Source organism: Laetiporus sulphureus, assembly GCF_001632365.1.
Source record: "Laetiporus sulphureus 93-53 unplaced genomic scaffold LAESUscaffold_57, whole genome shotgun sequence".
Taxonomy (NCBI): domain Eukaryota; kingdom Fungi; phylum Basidiomycota; class Agaricomycetes; order Polyporales; family Laetiporaceae; genus Laetiporus; species Laetiporus sulphureus.
Genome location: NW_024468566.1, coordinates 199,761 through 221,013, shown reverse-complemented (window position 1 = coordinate 221,013; position 21,253 = coordinate 199,761). Strand labels below are relative to the sequence as shown.

The 21,253-nt window shown below is 52.3% G+C and overlaps 10 protein-coding genes across 10 annotated transcripts; 3 read left to right on the top strand and 7 right to left on the bottom strand.

Annotated features, from left to right (window-relative positions):
* Positions 1 to 619: 619 nt before the first annotated feature.
* On the top strand, positions 620 to 1,230 carry LAESUDRAFT_730981 (uncharacterized protein; the record flags this gene model as incomplete). The annotated part of the gene is made up of 3 exons (XM_040909945.1): positions 620 to 733; positions 789 to 914; positions 967 to 1,230. 3 exons carry the CDS (start codon positions 620 to 622, stop codon positions 1,126 to 1,128), a joined length of 402 nt encoding a protein of 133 aa, XP_040759444.1. The 3' UTR covers positions 1,129 to 1,230.
* A 154-nt stretch (positions 1,231 to 1,384) lies between these two features.
* LAESUDRAFT_730980 (uncharacterized protein) lies at positions 1,385 to 2,191 on the bottom strand. The gene has a single exon (XM_040909944.1). It carries the CDS (start codon positions 2,145 to 2,147, stop codon positions 1,836 to 1,838), a length of 312 nt encoding a protein of 103 aa, XP_040759443.1. The 5' UTR covers positions 2,148 to 2,191; the 3' UTR covers positions 1,385 to 1,835.
* A 2,335-nt stretch (positions 2,192 to 4,526) lies between these two features.
* Positions 4,527 to 5,374, bottom strand: LAESUDRAFT_730979 (uncharacterized protein; the record flags this gene model as incomplete). Its single annotated transcript, XM_040909943.1, has 4 exons — positions 4,527 to 4,564; positions 4,894 to 4,991; positions 5,049 to 5,216; positions 5,365 to 5,374. Coding segments are annotated over 3 exons (276 nt in total), but the record flags the coding sequence as incomplete, so codon positions are not given.
* Positions 5,375 to 7,230: 1,856 nt separating this feature from the next.
* LAESUDRAFT_453659 (uncharacterized protein) lies at positions 7,231 to 8,658 on the top strand. The gene is made up of 6 exons (XM_040902536.1): positions 7,231 to 7,507; positions 7,569 to 7,646; positions 7,696 to 7,893; positions 7,941 to 8,219; positions 8,275 to 8,397; positions 8,450 to 8,658. The coding sequence occupies exons 1-6, from the start codon at positions 7,361 to 7,363 to the stop codon at positions 8,594 to 8,596; spliced, it is 972 nt and encodes a 323-aa protein (XP_040759441.1). The 5' UTR covers positions 7,231 to 7,360; the 3' UTR covers positions 8,597 to 8,658.
* Positions 8,659 to 8,885: 227 nt separating this feature from the next.
* On the bottom strand, positions 8,886 to 9,527 carry LAESUDRAFT_730976 (uncharacterized protein; the record flags this gene model as incomplete). Its single annotated transcript, XM_040909942.1, has 2 exons — positions 8,886 to 8,948; positions 9,239 to 9,527. A coding segment is annotated over one exon (289 nt), but the record flags the coding sequence as incomplete, so codon positions are not given.
* Positions 9,528 to 10,684: 1,157 nt separating this feature from the next.
* LAESUDRAFT_453642 (uncharacterized protein) lies at positions 10,685 to 11,944 on the bottom strand. Its single transcript, XM_040902535.1, has one exon. It carries the CDS (start codon positions 11,821 to 11,823, stop codon positions 10,750 to 10,752), a length of 1,074 nt encoding a protein of 357 aa, XP_040759439.1. The 5' UTR covers positions 11,824 to 11,944; the 3' UTR covers positions 10,685 to 10,749.
* LAESUDRAFT_453632 (uncharacterized protein) lies at positions 11,945 to 13,046 on the bottom strand. Its single transcript, XM_040902534.1, has 6 exons — positions 12,668 to 13,046; positions 12,577 to 12,611; positions 12,388 to 12,519; positions 12,221 to 12,331; positions 12,141 to 12,160; positions 11,945 to 12,085 (listed from the first exon to the last, which is right to left on the bottom strand). Exons 1-6 carry the CDS (start codon positions 12,944 to 12,946, stop codon positions 12,066 to 12,068), a joined length of 597 nt encoding a protein of 198 aa, XP_040759438.1. The 5' UTR covers positions 12,947 to 13,046; the 3' UTR covers positions 11,945 to 12,065.
* A 2,792-nt stretch (positions 13,047 to 15,838) lies between these two features.
* On the top strand, positions 15,839 to 17,675 carry LAESUDRAFT_763558 (iron uptake cluster protein; the record flags this gene model as incomplete). Its single annotated transcript, XM_040913285.1, has 7 exons — positions 15,839 to 15,941; positions 15,995 to 16,594; positions 16,647 to 16,751; positions 16,811 to 16,968; positions 17,017 to 17,307; positions 17,359 to 17,487; positions 17,550 to 17,675. 7 exons carry the CDS (start codon positions 15,839 to 15,841, stop codon positions 17,673 to 17,675), a joined length of 1,512 nt encoding a protein of 503 aa, XP_040759437.1.
* A 301-nt stretch (positions 17,676 to 17,976) lies between these two features.
* On the bottom strand, positions 17,977 to 18,627 carry LAESUDRAFT_815751 (uncharacterized protein; the record flags this gene model as incomplete). Its single annotated transcript, XM_040914721.1, has 5 exons — positions 17,977 to 18,172; positions 18,249 to 18,362; positions 18,421 to 18,445; positions 18,497 to 18,554; positions 18,622 to 18,627. 5 exons carry the CDS (start codon positions 18,625 to 18,627, stop codon positions 17,977 to 17,979), a joined length of 399 nt encoding a protein of 132 aa, XP_040759436.1.
* A 549-nt stretch (positions 18,628 to 19,176) lies between these two features.
* Positions 19,177 to 19,516, bottom strand: LAESUDRAFT_730971 (uncharacterized protein). The gene has a single exon (XM_040909941.1). The coding sequence runs from the start codon at positions 19,384 to 19,386 to the stop codon at positions 19,225 to 19,227; it is 162 nt and encodes a 53-aa protein (XP_040759435.1). The 5' UTR covers positions 19,387 to 19,516; the 3' UTR covers positions 19,177 to 19,224.
* Positions 19,517 to 21,253: the final 1,737 nt, after the last annotated feature.

Here is a 21,253-nt window from a genome sequence, read left to right as displayed (position 1 = left end):
CTTGACGAGGTACGTGTAGCTACCAGGTCTCCGGTTGTCCATTACTCAGCACCGAGTGCGACATGTCTAGAGCAGGATCGGCGGCACCTCGCAGAAGGATGTGTCTGTTAGTTTGCAAAGACATCAGACCAATGACGGCGTCCTTCATCGAGTATGAGACTTGATCATTTATTGTTGGTACCACGCTCATCGGCACATAGGTCATCTCGCCGGCTGAAGGCACGCATGCTGTTCATTTGCCTCTGACGTCGATGAGTGGGGATCACAAGCTGCATTCCGATGGTCCTGAAGCACTGATCAAGGACTATGCCGCACACCACGAGCCGAAGCCCATGGCGGGGCCACAGGCTGGTGATGGGATTCGCACGCATGGCGCCGTTGCTCACGATTCAGCTGACTTGGAAGCTGCGATAGTACGTCATTGTTGTGTGTCGAATGAAATATAACTCATGGTTACCAGGGCAATGAAGAGTTGAAGCAGTTCTTCGACCAGTTCGAGCGGCCTAAAGTGTCCAGGCCTAGTCCCTCCCAAACGATGTATATAGCAATCGTTCCACAAGAAATGTACAAGTCAAGAACCCGGTTCGAACCGTTCATTTTATGCAAATTCGACCTGGATATGAATGCCCTCGTTTGGCTATCTGCAGCATTGAAAGGAGACGTGAAAGGGTCGGGACTCCACGAGCCCGTATACAAAGGAAATATTAGTGAAAAGGCGTCCATACGAATCGAGGCAAGTGTTGTTGAAGCCGCAGCGTTTAGGGTGCATCTGACGAACTCGACGTCAGTGGCCAGGGTACAAACCTTATGCGCAACAAGTGAACATCAGGAGAACCTCAGAGAAGGGGACACAATCCATCACTATCATAAAGTTTATACAGGAGATAGCGAAACAAGTGCAGGTCATGATCAAGGTAGCTGCTACAAGCTCCAGCATACCGATCGTCGCGCTAATGCTACATATAGGAATTTGCCGGCGTGAAGTGTACCATGCCTGAGTGGGACTTGTCTCCCAGAGGTTCCATTACCTTTGATCAAATCGTGCTCCTGGAAGTGAGACAGGTTTCTCTGGGCAGCTTTCAACCTATTCTGGCAGTGGCTCGACAATGTCATTCGTCATATACTTAGCACAAGTTGTATGCACCAGTATGCGTTGTCGAACGAAGCAGATTGCCTGGCTTAGATAAGCAGATAGGCACACCAGTCACGTATTATGTATATATTTCGCAGCGCCTCTTTCGAGACATTGCGTGATCGTCCCTTAGGATTAAATTTGCACCGCGAATTCACTCCGAATAGATCACACCACCTCCTTCGAGAAATTCCAGTTTAATCCCATGTGCTATAACTACAATAGATAGCAGCAATGAGATATACGGCGGTGGTGGAGAGGGTGTGAAGATGAGTGGACTAGGCTGATGTGTACATATGGTAGACAGCCACTGACAGTCCGTGGTAGTAAGGGAACATGAAACAGCTTACCCGAGGTCAATGGCAGGCATGGGGGTTGGGCTGTCTTCGCGAATGCAGAAGTCTTCGCATAAAAGGACGTGAGTGCGCGGAGGCCCTTGGGATGGAGAAGATAACGGTCACCATACAGACCGTAAGCGACGCTTCGCGCAGGATGTGACGGGCATGAGCATGGCACGGGCACTCAGTAACGATGTGCAGGCAGGTCCCGGTATGTTGGGTATGATCCTTGTACCCCATGGACTGCCAGACATAGCCTGAGAGGAGGCGAACCATATGAATGGACAGGTTACGGACGGCGTTGGCAAGAACACAGAGGGTGCAGGCAGCCGAGAGAACATGGTCGGCCATGAATCGACATGATGTCAAAAAGACAGTTGACCGACCAGCCAGAAACCAAGCCAGCGGACGGCAGGCTGAGGGCGGAAGAAGCGCGGGGGAAGCCCGGGTGGAGTGATGTTGACAGGAGGGAGGTCGAGATGCTTTGTGGAGAGGTGAAGGAGGAGGTCGGACTTGTCGATGTCAGCAGCCAGGCCAAGGTCGATGAGACGTTGTAAAATGAGTGGGTAGGCACGCTTGAGGCGGTCAGTAGTAAGCTCGAAGGCGGATCCAGCCGCCAACAGGCCCAGGTCATCAACGTCGGCCTTGAGTGCGATGTTGGAGATGGGAATGGGCATCGAGTACGCGGGGGACAGGGAGGGAGTAGATGATGGAAGGGACGGGGGAAATGGGGGGAGGGGATGACGACGCCTGAGGACGCCATCGTCGGTCCCCGCGAATGCACGTGAAGGCCGCATTGCCAATAGCGACTGGGGCACGCGAACGCTGTCGAGCCACATGGCACGTACAATGGACGCAACAAACGAGTGGGTCCGAGTCGTACACCGGAAACAATACACGACGTAAAGCTGAGGTCTGGGCTGATGGACACGCGGAGTATCGCAATGCAGGACCCACTTGGCGTAACGTTGGCTTCGGAAGCTGGGAGCTCTGTACGGCGTTAACATGCTTCTCTCGGATCAGAACTTCTCTGATTCCCATCGCACCGTTCAAAATGGCACGGTCCGTCTGCCATTATCGCCCACAACAAGCTTGTTTGACATTTAAGCAAGTCGGGGTTAGCAGTACCGACGCCGTTTCCAGTTCTTCGCCCTCATGTGGTACCTGAGTGACACATGTCTGACACAGGCTCGTCGGTACTCCTCCCTTTACTGAGCGGCCGTCCCATCGCCCATAAACGAATTTGTAACTACGTCGCTGACCCTTTCGACCGGCTCGTGGCAATGCTTGGCCTCGGCCTGAAGCCAATCACATTGGGTAGCCTTATACCTCCAGCAAAGCCTTGTACCTAGCTTTTGTCGGACTGCCCTCAGAAAGGTCGGCTTTATGCGACTGATCACACCGCCAAGCTTACGCCAGCCCACGATATCAAATGCAAGCTCCATGACGAGTTGAAAAGGTATCCAATTCGCATGTTGATGCGGGGCATCGGAGAACGGAAAGGTCATCTCTCCTGGTGGACTTGTTTCCTGATTCTGAATCTGTTGACAAGGATGAAACGGTGCCCAAAAAATTCCAGAAAACGCCGTGAGTAGGGTCAACGGAGTGCTCACCTCAGAATCGCAATAGAACGCCCTTCCCGGAGGCATTGTTGGTCAACGCAGTGCTGCACCAGATGGCACCTCCAGCAACCAACTTGCAGGTGTGCCTGTTTCAAATGGCATTTACGTGAGAGGCTCCCAGGGCTGTCAGGGAGAAAGAGAGTATGAATTTGACATCGTTGGGCAACTACACTTAGGACGACTAACTCTTCTCTAAGGCGATCACAGATATCACGGGCGCGAACTTCGCTGAGCGGCTCCGAGGAACAAGATCTGCTTCACTATTCATGTAAGGGCGGACCCGAGTCGTGGCATTCAGTGCTATCGCAATCGCAAGTGTAGAGAATTCAACGCACGCGGCATCAACCCGAGCCGAAGGACGAGTGTCAAACGCATGCGTCGAGAACGGAACTTATTTAGTAAATGCCTTCCTCTTCTCTTGGTTTCATGGTTACAACGGCGCTTGGATTCAAAAATGCAATCAAGCTACACGGCTTCTCATTCTACCATCTGTGTAGAGAAAGCCGTGCCGCACGCGCTGTCGATTACGTGCGTTGGGACCGGAGAAGTTTGGGAGCGCGTGGTTGAGAAATGCAACGAGATCTATTTCTGCCAGCGTGTTCTTCCTTTCATATCCTGGTTTCGCGGACGGCAACCCGCGATGAGAGAGCCACATGGACACATGCATGTCAAAATCAATGCAACCAGCCGATTTGGTGCTGACGGCGGACTTGACAGCTTCAGTGACTGCAGAACGACGGAGGCACATCTGGCAGAAGGAGAGCGAGGTTTTCAGACGGGAAATGCCAAGACGCCGTAGACAAAGTACCGCGACGATTGTTAGAGGATCCCTGCTCTCACGCAAGCGGAATGACTTGCCAAGAAGCCCGCTCTGGCAGCTCCCTGTATGAAACTGCATGCCAAGATCCCCGATCAAGATAGCATTCGAACGGCCGTAGAGCGTTTAGTCACTCGAACGGTGAATGTGAGATCAATTCAGTGATGCCGGTTGGTGCTCCGGTCATAGTGCTGATGCAATGTACATGTGCTATTCTGCACCCGATGAGTGATTCTGGCATTTCGAAGCTAACTTACAGAATGCACATACCGCCATCTCTTCTAGCAGGAGCTCCCGGCAAATCGTCAGTTTTAAACGTCAGATGTAAGGCAGTTGCGTGCAATGGTCCTTACTTCTTCAGTGCCGACGTGGAAAGACGATGCTAAACAAAGACAGTCGAAAATCCGGCGGAGGCCACCTTCTCCATTGACAGACGCACGGAAGACTTGTCCAGACACGATTGATAGCGAGCAATGTGCGGAAGTCTCGACATACAGAGCACGGGACATGCGAATGCAAAGAGCAGTCTGGCGGACCGAGACACAATAGGACAAGTCAAGACACAGGAGGTGGCGCTTTGGAGTGGAGCATCAAGGAAGCTATGATTCTGCGGCTACTGCTGTACCTCGACGGAGTCTGTATCGCACCCTGGGACCTCAACCCATCAATCAGGAAGTGCCGCGCAGATAACACAGCCGAAATTAATCGCACCCTTACCACCGCAGATAAAACACGTTCTTGATCTTCCCTGTCACAGTGACCCAGGAATGCGGGTAGAGACGCCGTCACGGAGGGCATGCTGTACGTAGAGATGCTCGGCAAATATCCAAAGAGATACTGATCATGATCCCGCAGAAAAGCATAAACAGGGTCGTTGAACTGGTACACGCGGGCGTCGAAGGAATATCAGTACGTCATTGTGATTTCTGGCTGTCCATTTAGGCGTATAAGGGCAATTGGCGGGACAGACGTCGCTCTTCAGACTGTTTCTATGATTTTGGCTGCTGAAACAAGGACATGGACAAATTCTGCGCACATAAATAGTTGCATGCCACATTGTGTGCTATTCGGACTGGCTGTCGCTTCGGAGAGCATGACGACATTAATAGCTGATCTTCCAACGCCACGGATCATCCTACATAAGTATGCTTCCATATCACTGCCATGCAAACGAGTCTTTGGTGCGCCAGCATGAATGTTGCTGTCTTGAGATCTTCTCGGGCCTAGAGTCAGATTTCGGGTGAAAGAATACATCCGACCTCGAAAAGCACTAAGCCATAAATGACATGCATGCTGACGAGGCCCATCTTCTCCCGTCGACGCATAACGCGGCGTCCCAAGTACTCATAGGATGCTCAGCGGCTTCCTAGCGGCTATCGAGCTGAACGAGATGGTGAAGGTTCTCCGGGATCAAGGGAAGTCGAAGTAGGATAGGCATATTGGGCAAAAATGCGCCTGTGATCATCGCTGTCCGTCTGGTAGAAAGAGCGCATTGCCAAGCAGTCTCGAACGCGAGAGAGACAGTTGGTGGGAAGCAAGACGGCGTTTGTGGCAACTCCGACTAATTAAGAGTTGTTACGGTCACGTTTTTAGTGTGGGAGCGTGACAGTATTCTCCATTCAACTTCGAACCCTCGACGGGCGCTTGTTGTCACATCATCACAGCTTCCGGCGGGAGGCAACCATTCTCATTCTTCATTTTGCTTACTTAATGTAGTCAGTTGATCTCAAGCGTCCTGAGTGCGACGACTCAATTGATCTCTTGCCTCGACGACCAAATCTATCGCCTTTCGGCTAATCCGTTCAAGTTTGCTCCAACTTGTTCACACGCGAGAAATGCGACCAGGTCGTGTTCAAGTTCACCACACCTTCTGTGATAAGTCATGACAGTTGGCATCCAGGCGCGTGTTGATTCAGCTGAGGAACCGGGTGTGCAGATGTTCTGTACTTCCCGATATCAGTTTCTTTGGATTAAGAGCCCCGGTCTCTGGTTCTATTGACCAGTGCACGATGGAAGATTGAATGCTGTCAATTACGTTGTCCATGTGAGTGTTGCGCCTTGCAAGGAGTGGCAACCAAGATACTTAGGTATCGAGGATAGAGGCGTGCTCTTGTTAGCCCGACTCTGCCGCATTATTTACTATCTCCGTTCGGCGGCCATCTGTAAGCACGACCGTGTCGCACCTCCTACCGGATGCGATGCGCAGTGTTCTCTGAACTCAGCAAAGAAGATGGCCATCCAGGATGCAGCAGCACTTCTCGGGGATTCCACGCCGCAGCCTTCGTCCAATACGTTTGAATCCAGGTCCGCCTAAGAGCAGTGGCGATGCATGTTGCCGAAGTCCGGCTACATACAATGCTCCTCCGCTCAAACTCAATTGAGCGTACTGAAGATGCAAGGATGATTGTCCTGCACAAGCGCGCTACGGGCAAAAGACCGCACCCAATAGGTTCATGGACTTTCATCGGAAGAGAGGAATCTGCGAGCTGGCGGGCGACGATGAGCGCTTGATCCCACACCGGTGAAAAGAGCGTTGTGTACGGCATTGACATGCTTCTCTTGGATCAGAACTCCTCTGATTTCCACCGCTCAAAACGGCACGGTCCGTCTGCCATTATCGCCCACAACAAGTTTGTCTGACATCTAAGCAAGTCGGGGTCAGCAATACCGACGCCGTTTCCAGTTCTCCGCCCTCATGTGGTGCCTGATACACGCTCATCGGTACTCCTCCCAAACACAGTGGGTAGCTTTACATCTCCAGCGAAGCCTTGTACCTAGCTTTTATCGGACTGCGCTCAGAAAGGTCGGCTTTATGTGACTGGTCACACCGCCAAGCTTACGCCAGCCCACGATATCAAATGCAAGCTCCATGACGAATTGAAAAGGCATCCAATTCGCACGCTGATGCGGGGCATAGGAGAACGGAAAGGTCACCTCTCTTGGTGGACTTGTTTAGAGACTGCACACAATAGGTCCGCTTGAGATAAGTGGCGATGCATGTTGCCTGCCCATCTGATGTGGTCGGTCCTTCCGATTCCCGCCGCGTCGGTCACAGAGTGCCTTGCCGAGGTATCCAGCTGACTATTTTTTCCGCTGATGCTGCCCTCCGCCTCAAATGATCCACAGCCAATCATGAAGCAATATCCATAGGATGCTTCTCGTCGGATCTTGTTGGCCTCTGCCTTGAGGCCTTCGGACGACGAAGAACGTGGACGTCGCTTGTGCGTCAGCCGCGTGCTCTCTAGATATCTAGATGCTGATGATGAATTCTGTAAAGGCTGTCTCTGCGGAGGCTTTACAACGATGAGTAGTGGGGGCTCAAGGCGGCACGTTACGTGGTGCCTCCGCCCAGATATCCGGATTACTCGTCACCCATCCTTGGTCGCATTGTCTCCCGATATCCATCATGCATTTGGCAAACTGTGCGTTTCGACCTGGACACTAGTATTTAATGACCAGCGCAGACGATGGTGGCAATCCCTTACGCTTACCTGTGTTCGAGATGTGTTGGGATAATCGACGCGTTCAGTCTAACCCCTCATGCTATCCCTCCGCAACGACCAGTCATTACTCGGAACTGGGCCACGCACTTGACGAGGTACGTCTAGCTGCCAGGTCGCTGGTTGTCCATTACTCAACACCGAGTGCGACATGTCTAGGGCAAGATCGGCAGCACGTCGAAGGAGGTGGCTGTTAGTTCGAAAAGACATCAGACCACCGACGGGGTCTTTCATCGAGTACGAGAATTGATGATTTGCTGTTGACGCCCCGCTCATCGGCACACAGGACAACGCGCCGACTGAAGTCGCGCATACTGTTCATTTGCCTCTCACGTCGACGAGTGGGGATTACAAGCTGCATTCCGGTGGTGTTGAAGCATTGGTCAAGGAATACACCGCGCGCGACGAGCCAAAGCCCATGGCGGGACCACGGTCATATGCCCACGACTATCTAACTGACTTGAGAGCCATGGAAGCCGTGATAGTACGTCATTATTGTGTGTCCAATGAAATCTAGTTCACGATTACCAGGCCAACGAAGGGTTTGAGAAATTTGTCGCCCAGCTCGAGCAGTCTGAAGTGTCCAGGCCTAGCTCCTCCCAAATGATGTGTATAAAAGAGGTGCCACAAAAACGCTACAAGCCTAAGTCACGAATCCCGTTCAAACCGTTCATTTTATTCGAGTTCGTTCCGGACATGAACGACCTCGTTTGGCTATCCGCAGCATTAAAAGAAGAGGTAAAAAGACGAGGACTACACAAGCCCGTGTACAAAGGGAAAATCAGTCAAAAGGCGTCCATACAAATTTTGGCAAGTGATATTGAAGCCGCAGTGTTTACGATGCATTTGACGAATTCGACATCAGTGGCCAGGGTACACATCTTATACGAAACAAGTGAACGTCCGGACCTCGGCGAAGGTGCCGCAATCCATCACTATCATGAAACTTGCAAAGGAGATAGCGAAGCAGGTGAAGATCATGATCGAGGTAACTGCCACGCACTTAAGCATACTAGTCGTCGCGCTAATGCCGCGTATAGAAATTTTCCGGCATGAAGTGTACCGAGCCTGGGTGGGAATTGTCTCCCGGAGGCTCCATTACCTTTGATCAGATCGTGCTCCTGGGAGTGAAACAGGTTTCCAAGCGCGGCTTTCAACCTGTTCTAGCAGTGCTTCGACAAGATTGATCATATACTTAGCATTGTATGCACCAGTATACGTTGTAGCTCAAACGAAGCCAGCTGGATTTTCTGGCTTAGATAGTAAACAGAGTAGCACGTTGAACAACACCAGTATCAATTATCACTTCTTTAGAGAGATCGGATTGAATTGGCACATGAACGCCGCTTTTTTTGAATACAATCTATATCCCGCGCGCCATAACTATGATAGACAGCGGCAATGAGATATACGGCGATGGTGGGTGAAAGGCGAAGGCTGGAGAGGGCGTGAAGATGAGTGGATGAAACAGCTTATCGAAGTCAACGGCAGGCATGGGGGGTGGGGTTGTCTTCGATAACGCAGTAGTCCTCGCATAAAGGACGCGAGGAAGCGGAGGCGCTTGGGAGTGGAGAAGAGGGTCACCATACAGACCACAGGCGACGCTTCGCGGAGGATGTGACGGGCATGGCATGACGCGGGCACTCAGTAACGATGTACGGGCAGGTTCCGGTATGTCGAGCGTGAGACTTGTACTCATGGACTGCCAGACATAGCCTGAGAGGAGGCGAACCACATGAATGGACAGGTTATGGACGGTGTTGGCAAGGACAGGGAGGTGCAAGCAGCCGAGAAAACATGGTTGGCCATGAATCGACATGATGTCAGAAAGACAGTTGACCATCCAGCCAGAAACCAAGCCGGCGGACGACAGGCTGAGGGCATAAGAAGTGCGGGGGAAGCCCGGGGGGAGTGATGTTGACAGAAGGAGTGCGAGGGAGATCGAGATGCTTTGTATAGAGGTGAAGGAGGAGGTCGGATTGTCGATGTCAGCAGCCAGGCAAAGGTCGACGTTGTGTGAAACAAGCGGGTAGGCACACTCGAGGTGGTCAGTAGTGAGCTCGAAAGTGGAGCCAGCCGCCAACAGGCCCAGGTCATCAACGTAGGCCTTGAGTGCGACGGGAGGTGGGGATGGACATCGAGTACGCAGAGGAAAGGGAGCGAGTAGATGGTGGAAAGGACGGGATATATAGTCGGGCCTTGAGGGGTTCATCAGGAATGCTGAAACCGACTTGTGGCTCGAGAACCTCCTTTTTGACTTGTTCCTGCTGGTATTGGCTTGTACAACCGAATAAGTGCATAATAAGAAGCTTCCAACCGAGAAAAAAAGTTCAAAATGAGACTTTCTCGAGCTTACTGTATTTTTTGGTGACGGAAAGCGAACGAGAGTGTTCTAAGCTGGATAGTTTTCCTGATGTGCCGACGCCGCCGACGCCATCGACGTGAAGGCCGCATTGCAGCTCGGCCAATGCGAGGCACGTGACTAACGGTGTTACACGTTGCAATAGACGAGACAAGCGAGTGTACGTCTCGGACACTCACCTAGGTAAAGCGTACACCTAGGTAAAGCTGTTGAACGCTGCGATCGTTTGTAGTGGAATCTTCGGGGCCAATCATTGATCAGGCCTCAGGCCCAGGTCCAGGAACTTGGCCTGGACGAATCAGGCTCCAGGGCTTTGGCTGCGGAAGTGGACCAACACCACTAGGCTCGGGACTTTTGGCTTCGGCCGTCCCCGATCCATCACGTGTCAAGTTCGTGCGGCACTGTGCCACTGCCGGAGGTATAAACAAAGCGAAGAATTTTCTACCGAATATGACGCTACAATTCTACTGGGTCTAGCAATATTGTGTCGAATCGTGACAAATGTAGTGGCTCCCTCCAACCGAAGCATTGTGCTCATCATGGAGTCCGACGACAAAGTTGTTTGAAGTTGTGCGCCCGTCGACACAAATGGCCCGTCTGGGATTTCTGGCGGTCTTCGTGCTCTTTGTATATCTGATACTGATGGCTACATGTCAGAGAATATTTTGATGACAATTCGACACCGTCAATGTGTCTACCTTATATATAAACGCTCGAGTTCCGCTCTGATCAGTTTCACGCCCCAACAAGCACTGTCATGTAATGTACTATGTCTGGTACGCTCCCGTTCCTCTCATGTGTCTGGAAGATACCGTATTGTCCGAGATGAAACTTTCCGAGCACTGTAAAACATGCAGGAAACAGGTGACTCAGCCCTGATGTATGATGTGAGTGCTATAGAAAATATACCTGTAAGACACATAGTAAATGAGTAACTACAGTACATGAGCAAAAGGCAGTAAGGAGTCCGATAGGTACTCACCTCAGCCTCGATGTATAATGCGAGTGCTGAGGTAGCAGGAAATCCCAACCATGTTGGGCGGTAGCACCTCTCAAGTTCGTCGTGGTGTATCTGGCGCCAATCCGTTGTTCATAGAGCTTCTTCGCTCCGTAGTAAGGATAGCGCTGCTCCGCGCGACTAATGTCTGACGGTGTCGTCTCGGTGCTCAACTCGGCCGTTTCGGCTCTAGGAGCTGGGATGCGCTTGAGAACGGGAGTGCGGGATTGGGGAGGCGCAGTTGTCGTAGTAAGGGACGAAGAGAAGGGACAGGCGCGGAATTGGACCGTCCTATTCTGATTGGCCGAGGCGGAGTTTCTTCTCTCGTTTCTGGCCATCCGCGCACCAACGCAACGCTCACGTTCTTCTACAGCCATCGCATCCAGCTTGTTCTTCGGGATCAATGCACGCGCCTGTGCCTCATGTGCGCGTTCGCAAGTCGATCGGCGTCCTGGGTGTTTATTATCAGCGTCGACAAGCACGCAGGTGCTCGTTGCAGATTCTGTCATAGTGGAGTATATAGATATGGGAGCGGCGGGTGCCAGCTCGGCGACAGTAGAGAGCATGTCAATGATGTGCGTCTGAAATTGTCGTTCCTCTTCGAGGGATTCGACATGGCCGTGAAGACATAACGGCTTCACATTCTCCTGATCATACATTCGGACAGGAGTCTGGAATACGGACCTGGCGAAGGTCTCGATTGCATGTCGCGTCTTCTGGACACGCCGGTCCATCGTGCTGAGGATCTCGGAATCCTCGTCATCGCGATTCGTGGTGCATGGGGCGTTGGCGCGGTCGGAAGAGATTCTCGACCGGGTGATTGGAGGGATGCTGGACTGGGCGACTTGGCCTCCGTCCGTGACATCGGTGGTTGTAGATGAGCGCAGCGTAGTGTGTGCGCATTGCGGTGATATGCAGTTGGTGAAAGGGGCCGCTAGTGGCTGTTGGGCAGCGGACTGTTGGAGGTCGATGCATTCGATGATGTGCTGCGGGCCCGATTCTGCGATCGTTGCGTCGCAACCGTGAGCAACAATAATGGGAGTGATAGGATGCATGGAAAATATAGCTCTAGTGTCAGAGTTGACGTTGTTCAATGCTTTATTGCCTTGCCCCGTCTTGCAAACGACGGGGATGCTGCTGTGGGGAGCAGGTTTAACAACCTGCTGACTTGCCTCTGGAGAGGTCTTGGTCGATGCGGAGTTACGCTCAAAGTCCTGTATGTTCGCTGTCCTCTCTGCATGCAGAGAGGCGCTGTGGTGATATCCAGTGCACGTCTGCACTTGCTTGAAACCGGAGGTTATTTCGCTATCGTAAAGGCTTTCGATTGTGGGCAAAGCGCTGATAGTAATCTGAATATCCGTGATCTGCTCACCTCCAAACGAGGACGACGTCCTATGAATGCATACACAACGTCAACGCATCAAAGTCTCCGATAGACCGACAGGAACGTACATATATGCGCGGGTCAGAGCATTGATAGATGGAAGGCTCGCGATCGACAACAGAGCGCTGAAGGTGGTAGGAATGACGTTGTCCTTCGTAAGCTCTGCGATGTACTGCGCGCTGTGGTGATAACTACGTGAGTACAGCTGCAGATCGGGAAATGGGGTAGAACGTACATGTTCCAGCTGCCGTGAGCAGCACTTGATGTGACCGAGACCATGCCTTGAGCTCCGAGGCTTGCGGAAGCGAGCGAGTCATTGTTGATGAGTTCCTCATCCGCCTTCTTTCGAAGCTGCCTGGACACGTCGCTATAACGCAGTTGCAAGTCAACTCATCTGATGAGGCAAATCAGGCCGAACACGTACGTTGGAATGACCTCCATGGGGCCGTTTACGGCTTCCTGCAGACAGCACGGTTGTGAGTTAATGAAAGCTCAGAGAGAACGGACTGCTATACCTTGGTGTCAACATATGAGTCAACATTTTTCTCCTTGTCCTTTTCGCCACGCGTCTTCCTCTCGCACAGCCCTCCGATGCTTGTCGAATTCGTAGGAACAGGAAGATTGCTTCGATTGTCGAGATGCTCTCTGTCCTGGCCGATGGGGCCAGTCCTGACCTTGCGGACGTGACCGGGATCACGAGCTCGCATGCGTAAGCGGCGAGTGCTACGAGGTTGGATAGCAATAGGGATAGTTGAGGTAGGTAGGTAGATAGACTTTGAGATGACACTCGTCATGCGAGTAGCGATAGGGATCTTAACAATGTCGTTCGCTGTCCTCTGCTTGAAACCGACGGCGGCTCCGACCTTAGCCGTCCCTTTCGTTTTGGGGATGTCGCAGCCAACCGCGATTGCCTTCTAGGACTTGAGCTCGAGCCCAGCACACACCGCGATCTTGCGCACAGGGATAAGACTGGTGGACGCCGGGAAGGAGCACATCACAGCAGAAGAAGGGCAGGGAGGAGCGGAAGCCGCGATGGTGCGGAGGCCGGTAGCAACGTCCTTGGCCACCTCGCCGACCGCAATAGATTTTGCGTCGACGTCGATGGCGGTAGGCACAACCGTTAGAGCGAACGCAGATGTGGGCATCTCACGCTGCACCATAACGAACCCGGAGACGAATGTATCTTCGAGGGGAGCAGCGACGGTAACGGGAGAGGATGAGGCTGAGGATTCATATACTTCAGACTGTATGGATACAGTATCATTCTGAGCTCGCGAAGCACATAGCATGTAGGAAGGTACCGACCTTGCCCTTCGCCTTCTTGCTCCTCAGCTTGAAGGCACTCACGACCTTCGCGAGGACTCGTTTGACATTGAGAGGCTTCTTGCGAGGTGCAGGAGCGTCAATCGCGACAACGAGTTCCTGAGATACGGAGACTGCGGAGCAGACAATATAGCACATCTTGAATGCGAGTGCGGATAGCAACTGGATTCGAGATGAGCTATTGGTATGAAAGAAAGATGCAGAAAGAAGGTCAGAACCTTTTATGACCGATAGTCTAAGGCACAGAGTAGTCAGTTATCTTCCCAATCATCTCCATGTCGCCTGAACCAACAAACTCGTGCACGGCCTGGGTGGTAACGACAACGTTGGTGTAACCAACCATTGTCCGGCCGCATCACCACGTGAATAGCTCATTCGAGCTCATCACAAATGGAGCCGCATAATTTGTCGCAGTTCATGACCAGCGGTCAGCCAGTCATGCAATGCATGTTTCATGGCTGACTGTATCAACCAGGAAGCTTGGGAGATTTGTGCGGTGCGGTGTACTAGCATTGCATAAAGAAGCTCAGTGATGATGGTAAACACGCTTCTCTATTCATGAACCATACACTTTCAGGCATGACGACGAAAGGTATCTGAGCCGAGCAAGGGAGAGGCTGGTGTCCATACGGCATATAGTAATCTGTGATTTGAGGCATGGGTTCTGGGATAGCACGCTGAAATGTAATATGACGGTTGCGAGCAGTGAGATGTACGCGCTATTGAAGATTGACGGAGACAGCGCCAAAGGAGAGCGGCGAGCGCATGGGGGTAGCTTCCTAATAGCTGCGGATGCTCCAGATAGAGGAGGAATGTAATGTACAAGGGTTTTCAGACGACTACAGGGTGTGGGGTAAGAGGATTCTGCCGGGGTGCGTGTGCATCAGGCATGCGCGCGCGAGAGGTGCTCGGGGTCCAGATCAAGGTGTCCAGGGTCCAGATTGAGGTGTCCAGGGTCCAGATCAAGGTGTCCAGGGTCCAGATCAAGGTGTCCAGGGTCCAGATCAAGGTGTCCAGGGTCTTGCTCAATGTGGGCAGGCTCCTAAGTGGCCTAGGCCGAATCTCTCGAGCGTGAAGTGGCGCATAGCTGCCGTAGAAAGGGTGGCACGACTACACCAACCACAAGATACCCCAAGGAGTGGGTGGGTAGGAAAAAGGTTAAAATGAGCAAGGCGAGGTAGTGGCGGAGAGAAGACGCGATACCGAAGTCAGGTGAGCGCGTCTCTTTCTCGTCCGCATGCTTAGTAAGCAAGCGTTCGGTCTAGCGCATCGCTCCTTGCGCTAGTTCCGAACTTCACACGTTCTCCGAGGTCTCATCCAGCTCGGGCTTGTGATCTTATCATGGGTGGGAGTCGATTTGAGGTTTCCTGAAATGCCTCGTGAAGCAACTATATGAATTACGCCTGGCTTTGCCAGACTTCACAAGTCACAGCGAGGACTAGTATCGTGCATTCGTGTATCATCTGCCCAGCTAGACCGAGCAGAGTGAGAATACGAGGTCAGTATTTCGTCAATTTCCCGCCATTTTTGTGCGTCTATCGCAGCAGAGTCTCGACGACAGGTTAGTAAAGCGGGCGGTTAAATATTCGACGCCACGCTCCTTTCGCCTTCGTCGATCACTCAACTCCCCGGAGCTCCTGCTTCGCAGCTTGTATCCCGACGAACTCACGCAGACGAGAAAGGAGGATGCCGAGGATGAAGCAGACCGGTTGTCATACTCAAATAGGCCGCGGCCCAAGCCAAACATGCGTCGCAGCGGCACTTGGCCAGCCCTTTCTTGGCTCGTTCATTTGCGGGGCTCCATGATCTTTTCGCTTCGGACATCGATCCTCTGTCGTCTCTGTGGCCTGGAATGTAAAAAGATCGGATTCTGACAAATCAGGTGCGTACTGGTTTTTCGCCTTGATCAATTCGCCACCACAGCTGATGCGTGAGGCTATATCAAATCCTGCTGTTCGGCAAGCGGAATGTGCCTGGCGAGAAACGTGACCACAATGTTAACTGTGAGACCCCCCCCCCCCTTTTTGGTTCTCGCAGAGTCACCACATGCCTCACAATACTTCAGAGCCATGAGTTTGTGAAGCTGGAGCGAACATCGGTTGCCTTGACATGCAGGCATATCTTATCAGATAATCTGAGATTTGATGCATCGGCATCTTATCAGATACGCCCAGCCGCCCGGCAGAAAGAGTCCTCACACCCGTTCCTCTCCTTCTTCCATAACATCGGACGACATTGACTGATCAACAGGCTAGAAAGGCATCTTTAAATTATCGGTGAGGCTTTCTCCTTGTTCGAGTCGTTGCCGACATTGACGCGTCTCCTCGGCGACTCTGCATCATAATTGATATTTAAGTATAGCCATGACAGTCGCACAGCAGGCTCTTGATGCAAAGCAGCAGAGAACACAGATGGGCTCCTCTTCATTTTCGCGAACCGTTGCGGTGCTGGGCACGTCTTATGGAGGTGAGTCTCGCGTGCACCGCAGAGCTTATACGTGCACTGATGCACGGTACAAGGCGCTCGCGCCGCCATACTCCTCGCGCAGAATCTCCCGGAAAACTGGCGAGTGGTGGTCGTGGACCGGAATAGCCACATGAACCACCTGTACGTCCTGCCGCGCTATGCCATCTTACCCGAGCACGCCCACAAGGCCTTCATCCCGTACAACACCATGTTCCATCTCCCAGGTGAATCGCCCGCCTCTAACTCCACGAACGCCGTTGTCCTTCACGCACAAGTTACATCGCTTACACCGCACACCGTGTCCCTTTCTCGCGCCTTTCCGGAACACGGCATCACTGAGCCGTCAAGAACTCTGCACTTCGACTATGTGGTGTATGCTCTGGGGAGCCATCTGCCTGCGCCTATCGACCTTTGGGGGCCTGTAGGGGACGAAAAGGATGTCTCAACTGTGGCGACAGGCGTCGATCAAGCGGATGGCGCGCATCATACCACTGGTTTATCTGCATCTTCAACTGTCGGTGTTCCGTCGGCAGCAAGCGCACATTCGTATCAAGGAACGAAGGCAGAGGGGATCGAGTGGTTACAGCATTCTCACGACAGGATTGAGATGGCGTCTAGCGTGCTTGTTGTAGGTGGAGGTCCGTTGGGCGTTCGTGGGTAGTCTGCGATCCTCAATATTGGACAGTATTGACGAAGTCCTTGCAGAATATGCCAGCGATATTGGAGAAGTCTACCCGAATAAGCATATTACGTTGCTCCACTCTCGTGATCGCCTCCTGCCAGCTTTTGAGGAATCGATGCACAAGGAGGGTGAGTGCAATGAATCATTCAAATACCTATGTCTCATATCTTACGCGAACTGGGTGCAGTCATGTCATCTATGGCTGCATTGAACGTCAACGTCATCCTTGGCGAGAGACTCGATCTTCACTCTATTAAAGAAGGCAAGACGGTCACAATGCCTGACGGCAAGAAAGAGCGTGTCGTTCGTACCCTTAGTGGGCTAGAGATCCGCGCGGAGCTCATAGTTAGTCGATGCCTTGTTCGCTTCAGCTATACTACTGACACTCTGCAGCTTCTATGCACAGGCCAGAATCCCAACACTGCGCTCATTGTTGAGGCGATCCCGGATGCCGTGATCTCAGATGGCCCAAAAAAAGGCCTCATACGCGTCGCACGGACGATGCAGATCGCAGCGCCCATGACCTCGACGATCGGTCTCTCGACAGCGATTAGCAAGATGTCGATAGCCGACTCGCAGCAGGCAGACGAAAATCTTCGCGTGCCCTATCCGCACTTATTTGCCATTGGCGACGCAGTGGATGCATTCGGCGCGCAGAAAGCTGGAAGGAACTCATTCTATCAGGTACGTTCCTCGGTCGCTTGTCCGGATAGCACGTGCAGATGCCCTATGCAGGCGGAGGTTGCCGTGCGGAACATACTCAAGATGATAGAACGCAGCGAGCGAGGTGAAGACCCGACCAAGGGCGTCCAGCTCGAGCACTATAAACCTGGTCCGCCCGGAATCAAGATCACGCTTGGACTTGTAAGTATTTGGCTTGTCGGGTAGCTCCCGCGCATATGCCAATGCTGATTGGAATTTCGCAGAGGAAGATGGTCTGGCAGATCGACGGCAGGACCCAGTCGACGATGTCCGGGGTGCCAGACATGGACGTGCGGAGGATGTGGGAGTTCTACGGAATCGACACGGATGACGCCGGCATGCATGCGTAGAGATACTTGGCCTAGAAATACGCATATGCTTATATTCTAACTTAGATAGGTGATCTGTATCGCATCCTTAATATCGCGAAGGTTTCTCCTGGAGGAATCGCGCTGATGAGTGGCCCAAACCGTACTGAAGTACTCTGTGCGCGGAATCTTACGACGGTGCGATTCAGGATGAGGAGGAAAACGCCGACGACCAACCACGTCCCCACGCTTGAGGTTTGCGGTGCCTGAACCTCTTATTGCACCGCATCCTCCCAACCTGCTGCATGACATCCATTCATAAATTCTTAGACGTCCATGTATCCTACATTAATCCATGCGATCCCTGGGAGCATTCAATCACGGTCATGGCATCTGGATTAGACCAAAATTTGGACTTTGCGCCCGTCCGCGCCGTCCACGCCCATATCCACATGCTCGGGACTTCAGTCACACTGGACCCTACGTCGATGCCTTGCGCGGAGTCGTCGTGCGTGGCTTTCGTGACCGTCTGATAGATCCTGGCAATGTGGCGCTGGAGAGACAAATTGCTGAGCACACACTTCTGTCTTCGATCTGAACGTGTAGGAAACTTACTCCTGGTGTCGCGTACCTATCTCCCCCGGCAATCTTTTCAGCAGCGAACCTATAGTGATCGCGTCGCCTGCTGCGATGCCTCGAGGACTATTCAAGTGCTGTCGAGCATTCAACCTTCGTCGAGCGTGAGCATGCAATGGAGCCTGAGGAGTAGAATGTATATGTAACCTACGTAGCAAGGAAGGAGTTGGCGTAGACTGCGTGACGATCGTCAACAAAACTGCACGAGGAAAGTGTTGGGCACACACGTTTGCCCTGCACGGCGGCCATGCCTAGGAAGAGCAAACTGCCCTTGTAAAAGACAAACTACAGAACGCAGAGTCCGTCAACATGCTTGAGTGCAGCAATGAGATTGTAGCAACTCACAGGCTACAGCCATAACGAAGCATGATAACGATCGTGACAGATACAACCCTGCAGATGGAAGACTCGGACGGTTATTATCTTTACGGTTGCAAAAGACTGGCAGAAGTCACGGAACGGACATCGTGAGGCTTCCTATGTTCCACTGAACTGCGATTTTTATCGGTCAGCCTGACGTTACGGAAACCAAATGCAGTGGTTTCATCCAGGAGGCGAGCGCGTTGACGTGCGTTAACGAACCTCTCTGATGATGTCGAGGTCACAGAAAATGCGCTTGCTCGTTACTCATCCTCACAGGCTGCTCTTGAGGAGCAGCGACCTCACTCATTATGACTATCATGCTAATATATGCTCTTCCACCGTTTCAGTATTCTCAGTGTGTTGCACAACTGTACTGCTTACATTTTCCTACTATGCACTGCCTCCTCTCCGCCTCTGTTGTGCTGTGGCTCTTGATCACGGTCATGTCCCACGTGCTATACCTGACCAAGCGTAATCATTTTGTGCACATAAACAGATGTCGTAGTTGAATCACAGCGTGTACGTCGATATCTGCTTTGAAAGGCTCTGGATCAGTGACATGCGCAAGTTACTGCTAGTGAAAAACTTCGGGTCAGGTTCGTATATCTAACGATATTTGGTATGGATAGAGACGTGACGGATCGTGCATATAATCTGCGGAAGAGATAACGCGATGCAATGGATGAACTTCAAATAAAGCAGAAACAAATAAATATCTTCTCGTGCTGCTCGACAGTTTCCCGGCTTCCCTCATCTCAAGGTAGTCAAGGCAAAACTTACAGACATTTCATGCCCTCCCGCAACATATCCTACGGGCTACGGTCTTTGGTTGCAATGGGATCAACAGCAGACTTCTTCGTCTGCTCAATAACGTTCAAAGTGCTCGACGTGACAGGCCGCAGTGGTCGCCTATAAATCTGGCCTCGCGCGTTGCGATCCGAAGCGTCCTTCAGGACAGTGGGAGTCGAGTTCATCTTGAGTTCCGTAGAACCAATCTGCCGCTCGTACAGTTTCCTCGCTCGATAGTCAAGGTAGCGCTGTTTCGCGCGACTGACTTCTGACGCTGTCGTGTTGTTATCTGACTGGATTAGTCCTACTCTGGAAGCCGGAGCGCGCTTGAGAATAGGAATGCGCGATGTGGAAGGCGGAGCTGTCATAGTAGCGGAAGTGGAAGAGGAATCGCAGGGGCGAAGTTGGATCAGCCTACCCTTCGCGGGTGACGCTGAAGAATTTGGCTCGTGTCTCGTCGTCAGTGCGGCTATGCGGCGCTCGCGTTCCCCCGCGCCCATCGCGTCCAACTTGTTCTTCAGGGTCAACGCACGTGCCTGTGCCTGACGCGCGAGATCGCGAGGTAGCTGGATTGCTAGTTCCTCGTCGTCATCATCGTTATGCGCTTGGGTGCTCGTTGCAGAGCATGTCGAAGTGGGGAGATTAAATGTCGGAGCAGCAGGCGCCGAGTCGGCGGCAGTAGGCGATACATTGCAGACGTACGTTTTTGCTTGTCGTTCCTTCTCGAGGAATTCGACGTTGCCGTGAAGGCATAGCGGGCTTCCGTTTTCCTGGTCGTCCATTTGGACAAAAGCCTGGGATGCGGACCTCGCGGGAGTCTTGAGTGCATGCTGTATATTCTGGACGCACTGGTCCATCGTGCTGAGGGACTCTGGATCCTCGTCGTTTCGGTTTATGGTGCATAGGGTGCTGCGGTCGTCAAGAGAAACTGTCGACGCAATGACTGTAGGGACAGAAAACTGGGGAACTTGGTCTTTATTCATGACGTCCACAGTCATGTATAAGCAAGTTTGAGTGCCGGCGCATTGGGATGCTGCGGTGACAGAGGAAAGGACGGCTGGCGGCTGTGGGATAGTAGGGTGGACAAGGTCGATGGATTCGACGACGCGATGCGGGTCTGATCCTGCAATCGTTCCATGTAAATCGTGAGTGGCAGTCAAAGTGATAGGGTACGTGGTGGGGTGAGCCCTGATTTCAGAGCTAATGGAGACAGGCGCGACGTTGTGGTGCACTGTCTCGCAAGCGTCGCTGTGTAGAGTAGATTCGTCGATCCGCTGACTCGCCTCGGGAGGGATCTCGGCCAATACCGAGGCGTTATCAAAGTCTTGTACGTTCTTTGTCCTTTCTGCGTTCAGAAAGGCACTGTCGTTCTCAGATCGAAGCTGCGCTTGCGTGAAACTGGGCTTCTTCTCGCATTCGTAAAGGCTGTCGATCGTGGGCAAAGCGCTGATAGTGATCTTGATATCCGTAATATGCTCTCCTCCGAGAGAGGAAGATCTGTTGTGGAGCGCATCCGAAAGGTCAACATCATGGCTTCGGACGGGCTGACAGGGACGTACGTATACATGCAAATAAGGTTGTTGATAGAGGGGAGGCTCGGAATCGACGGTAGACCACTGATGGTGGTAGGAATGACATTATCGTTCTTGAGTTCTGTGATCTGTTGCGTACTGGGTAGCCGTATCATGAGTACAAATGAACTCTGAACGCGAGGATACAACGTACGTGTCCGGAATGCCATGGGCAGTACGTGGTGTAATCGAAATTATGTCATGGGCTCCGAGGCTTGCGACAGTGAGCGGGTCATTGTTAATGACTTCCTCGTCTGCCTT

Coding starts and splice junctions, on each gene's coding strand:
- LAESUDRAFT_730980 (XM_040909944.1), bottom strand. CDS start 2,147: ATGCCCATTCCCATCTCCAACATCGCACTCAAGGCCGACGTTGATGAC.
- LAESUDRAFT_453659 (XM_040902536.1), top strand. CDS start 7,361: ATGACCAGCGCAGACGATGGTGGCAATCCCTTACGCTTACCTGTGTTC. Junction 7,647..7,695: donor CCGACGGGGTCTTTCATCGA/GTACGAGAATTG, acceptor ATCGGCACACAG/GACAACGCGCCGACTGAAGT. Junction 7,894..7,940: donor GAGCCATGGAAGCCGTGATA/GTACGTCATTAT, acceptor CACGATTACCAG/GCCAACGAAGGGTTTGAGAA.
- LAESUDRAFT_453642 (XM_040902535.1), bottom strand. CDS start 11,823: ATGCATCCTATCACTCCCATTATTGTTGCTCACGGTTGCGACGCAACG.
- LAESUDRAFT_453632 (XM_040902534.1), bottom strand. CDS start 12,946: ATGACGAGTGTCATCTCAAAGTCTATCTACCTACCTACCTCAACTATC. Junction 12,612..12,667: donor ACTCATATGTTGACACCAAG/GTATAGCAGTCC, acceptor TGCTGTCTGCAG/GAAGCCGTAAACGGCCCCAT. Junction 12,086..12,140: donor GACGTCGTCCTCGTTTGGAG/GTGAGCAGATCA, acceptor CACAATCGAAAG/CCTTTACGATAGCGAAATAA.
- LAESUDRAFT_730971 (XM_040909941.1), bottom strand. CDS start 19,386: ATGAGGGAAGCCGGGAAACTGTCGAGCAGCACGAGAAGATATTTATTT.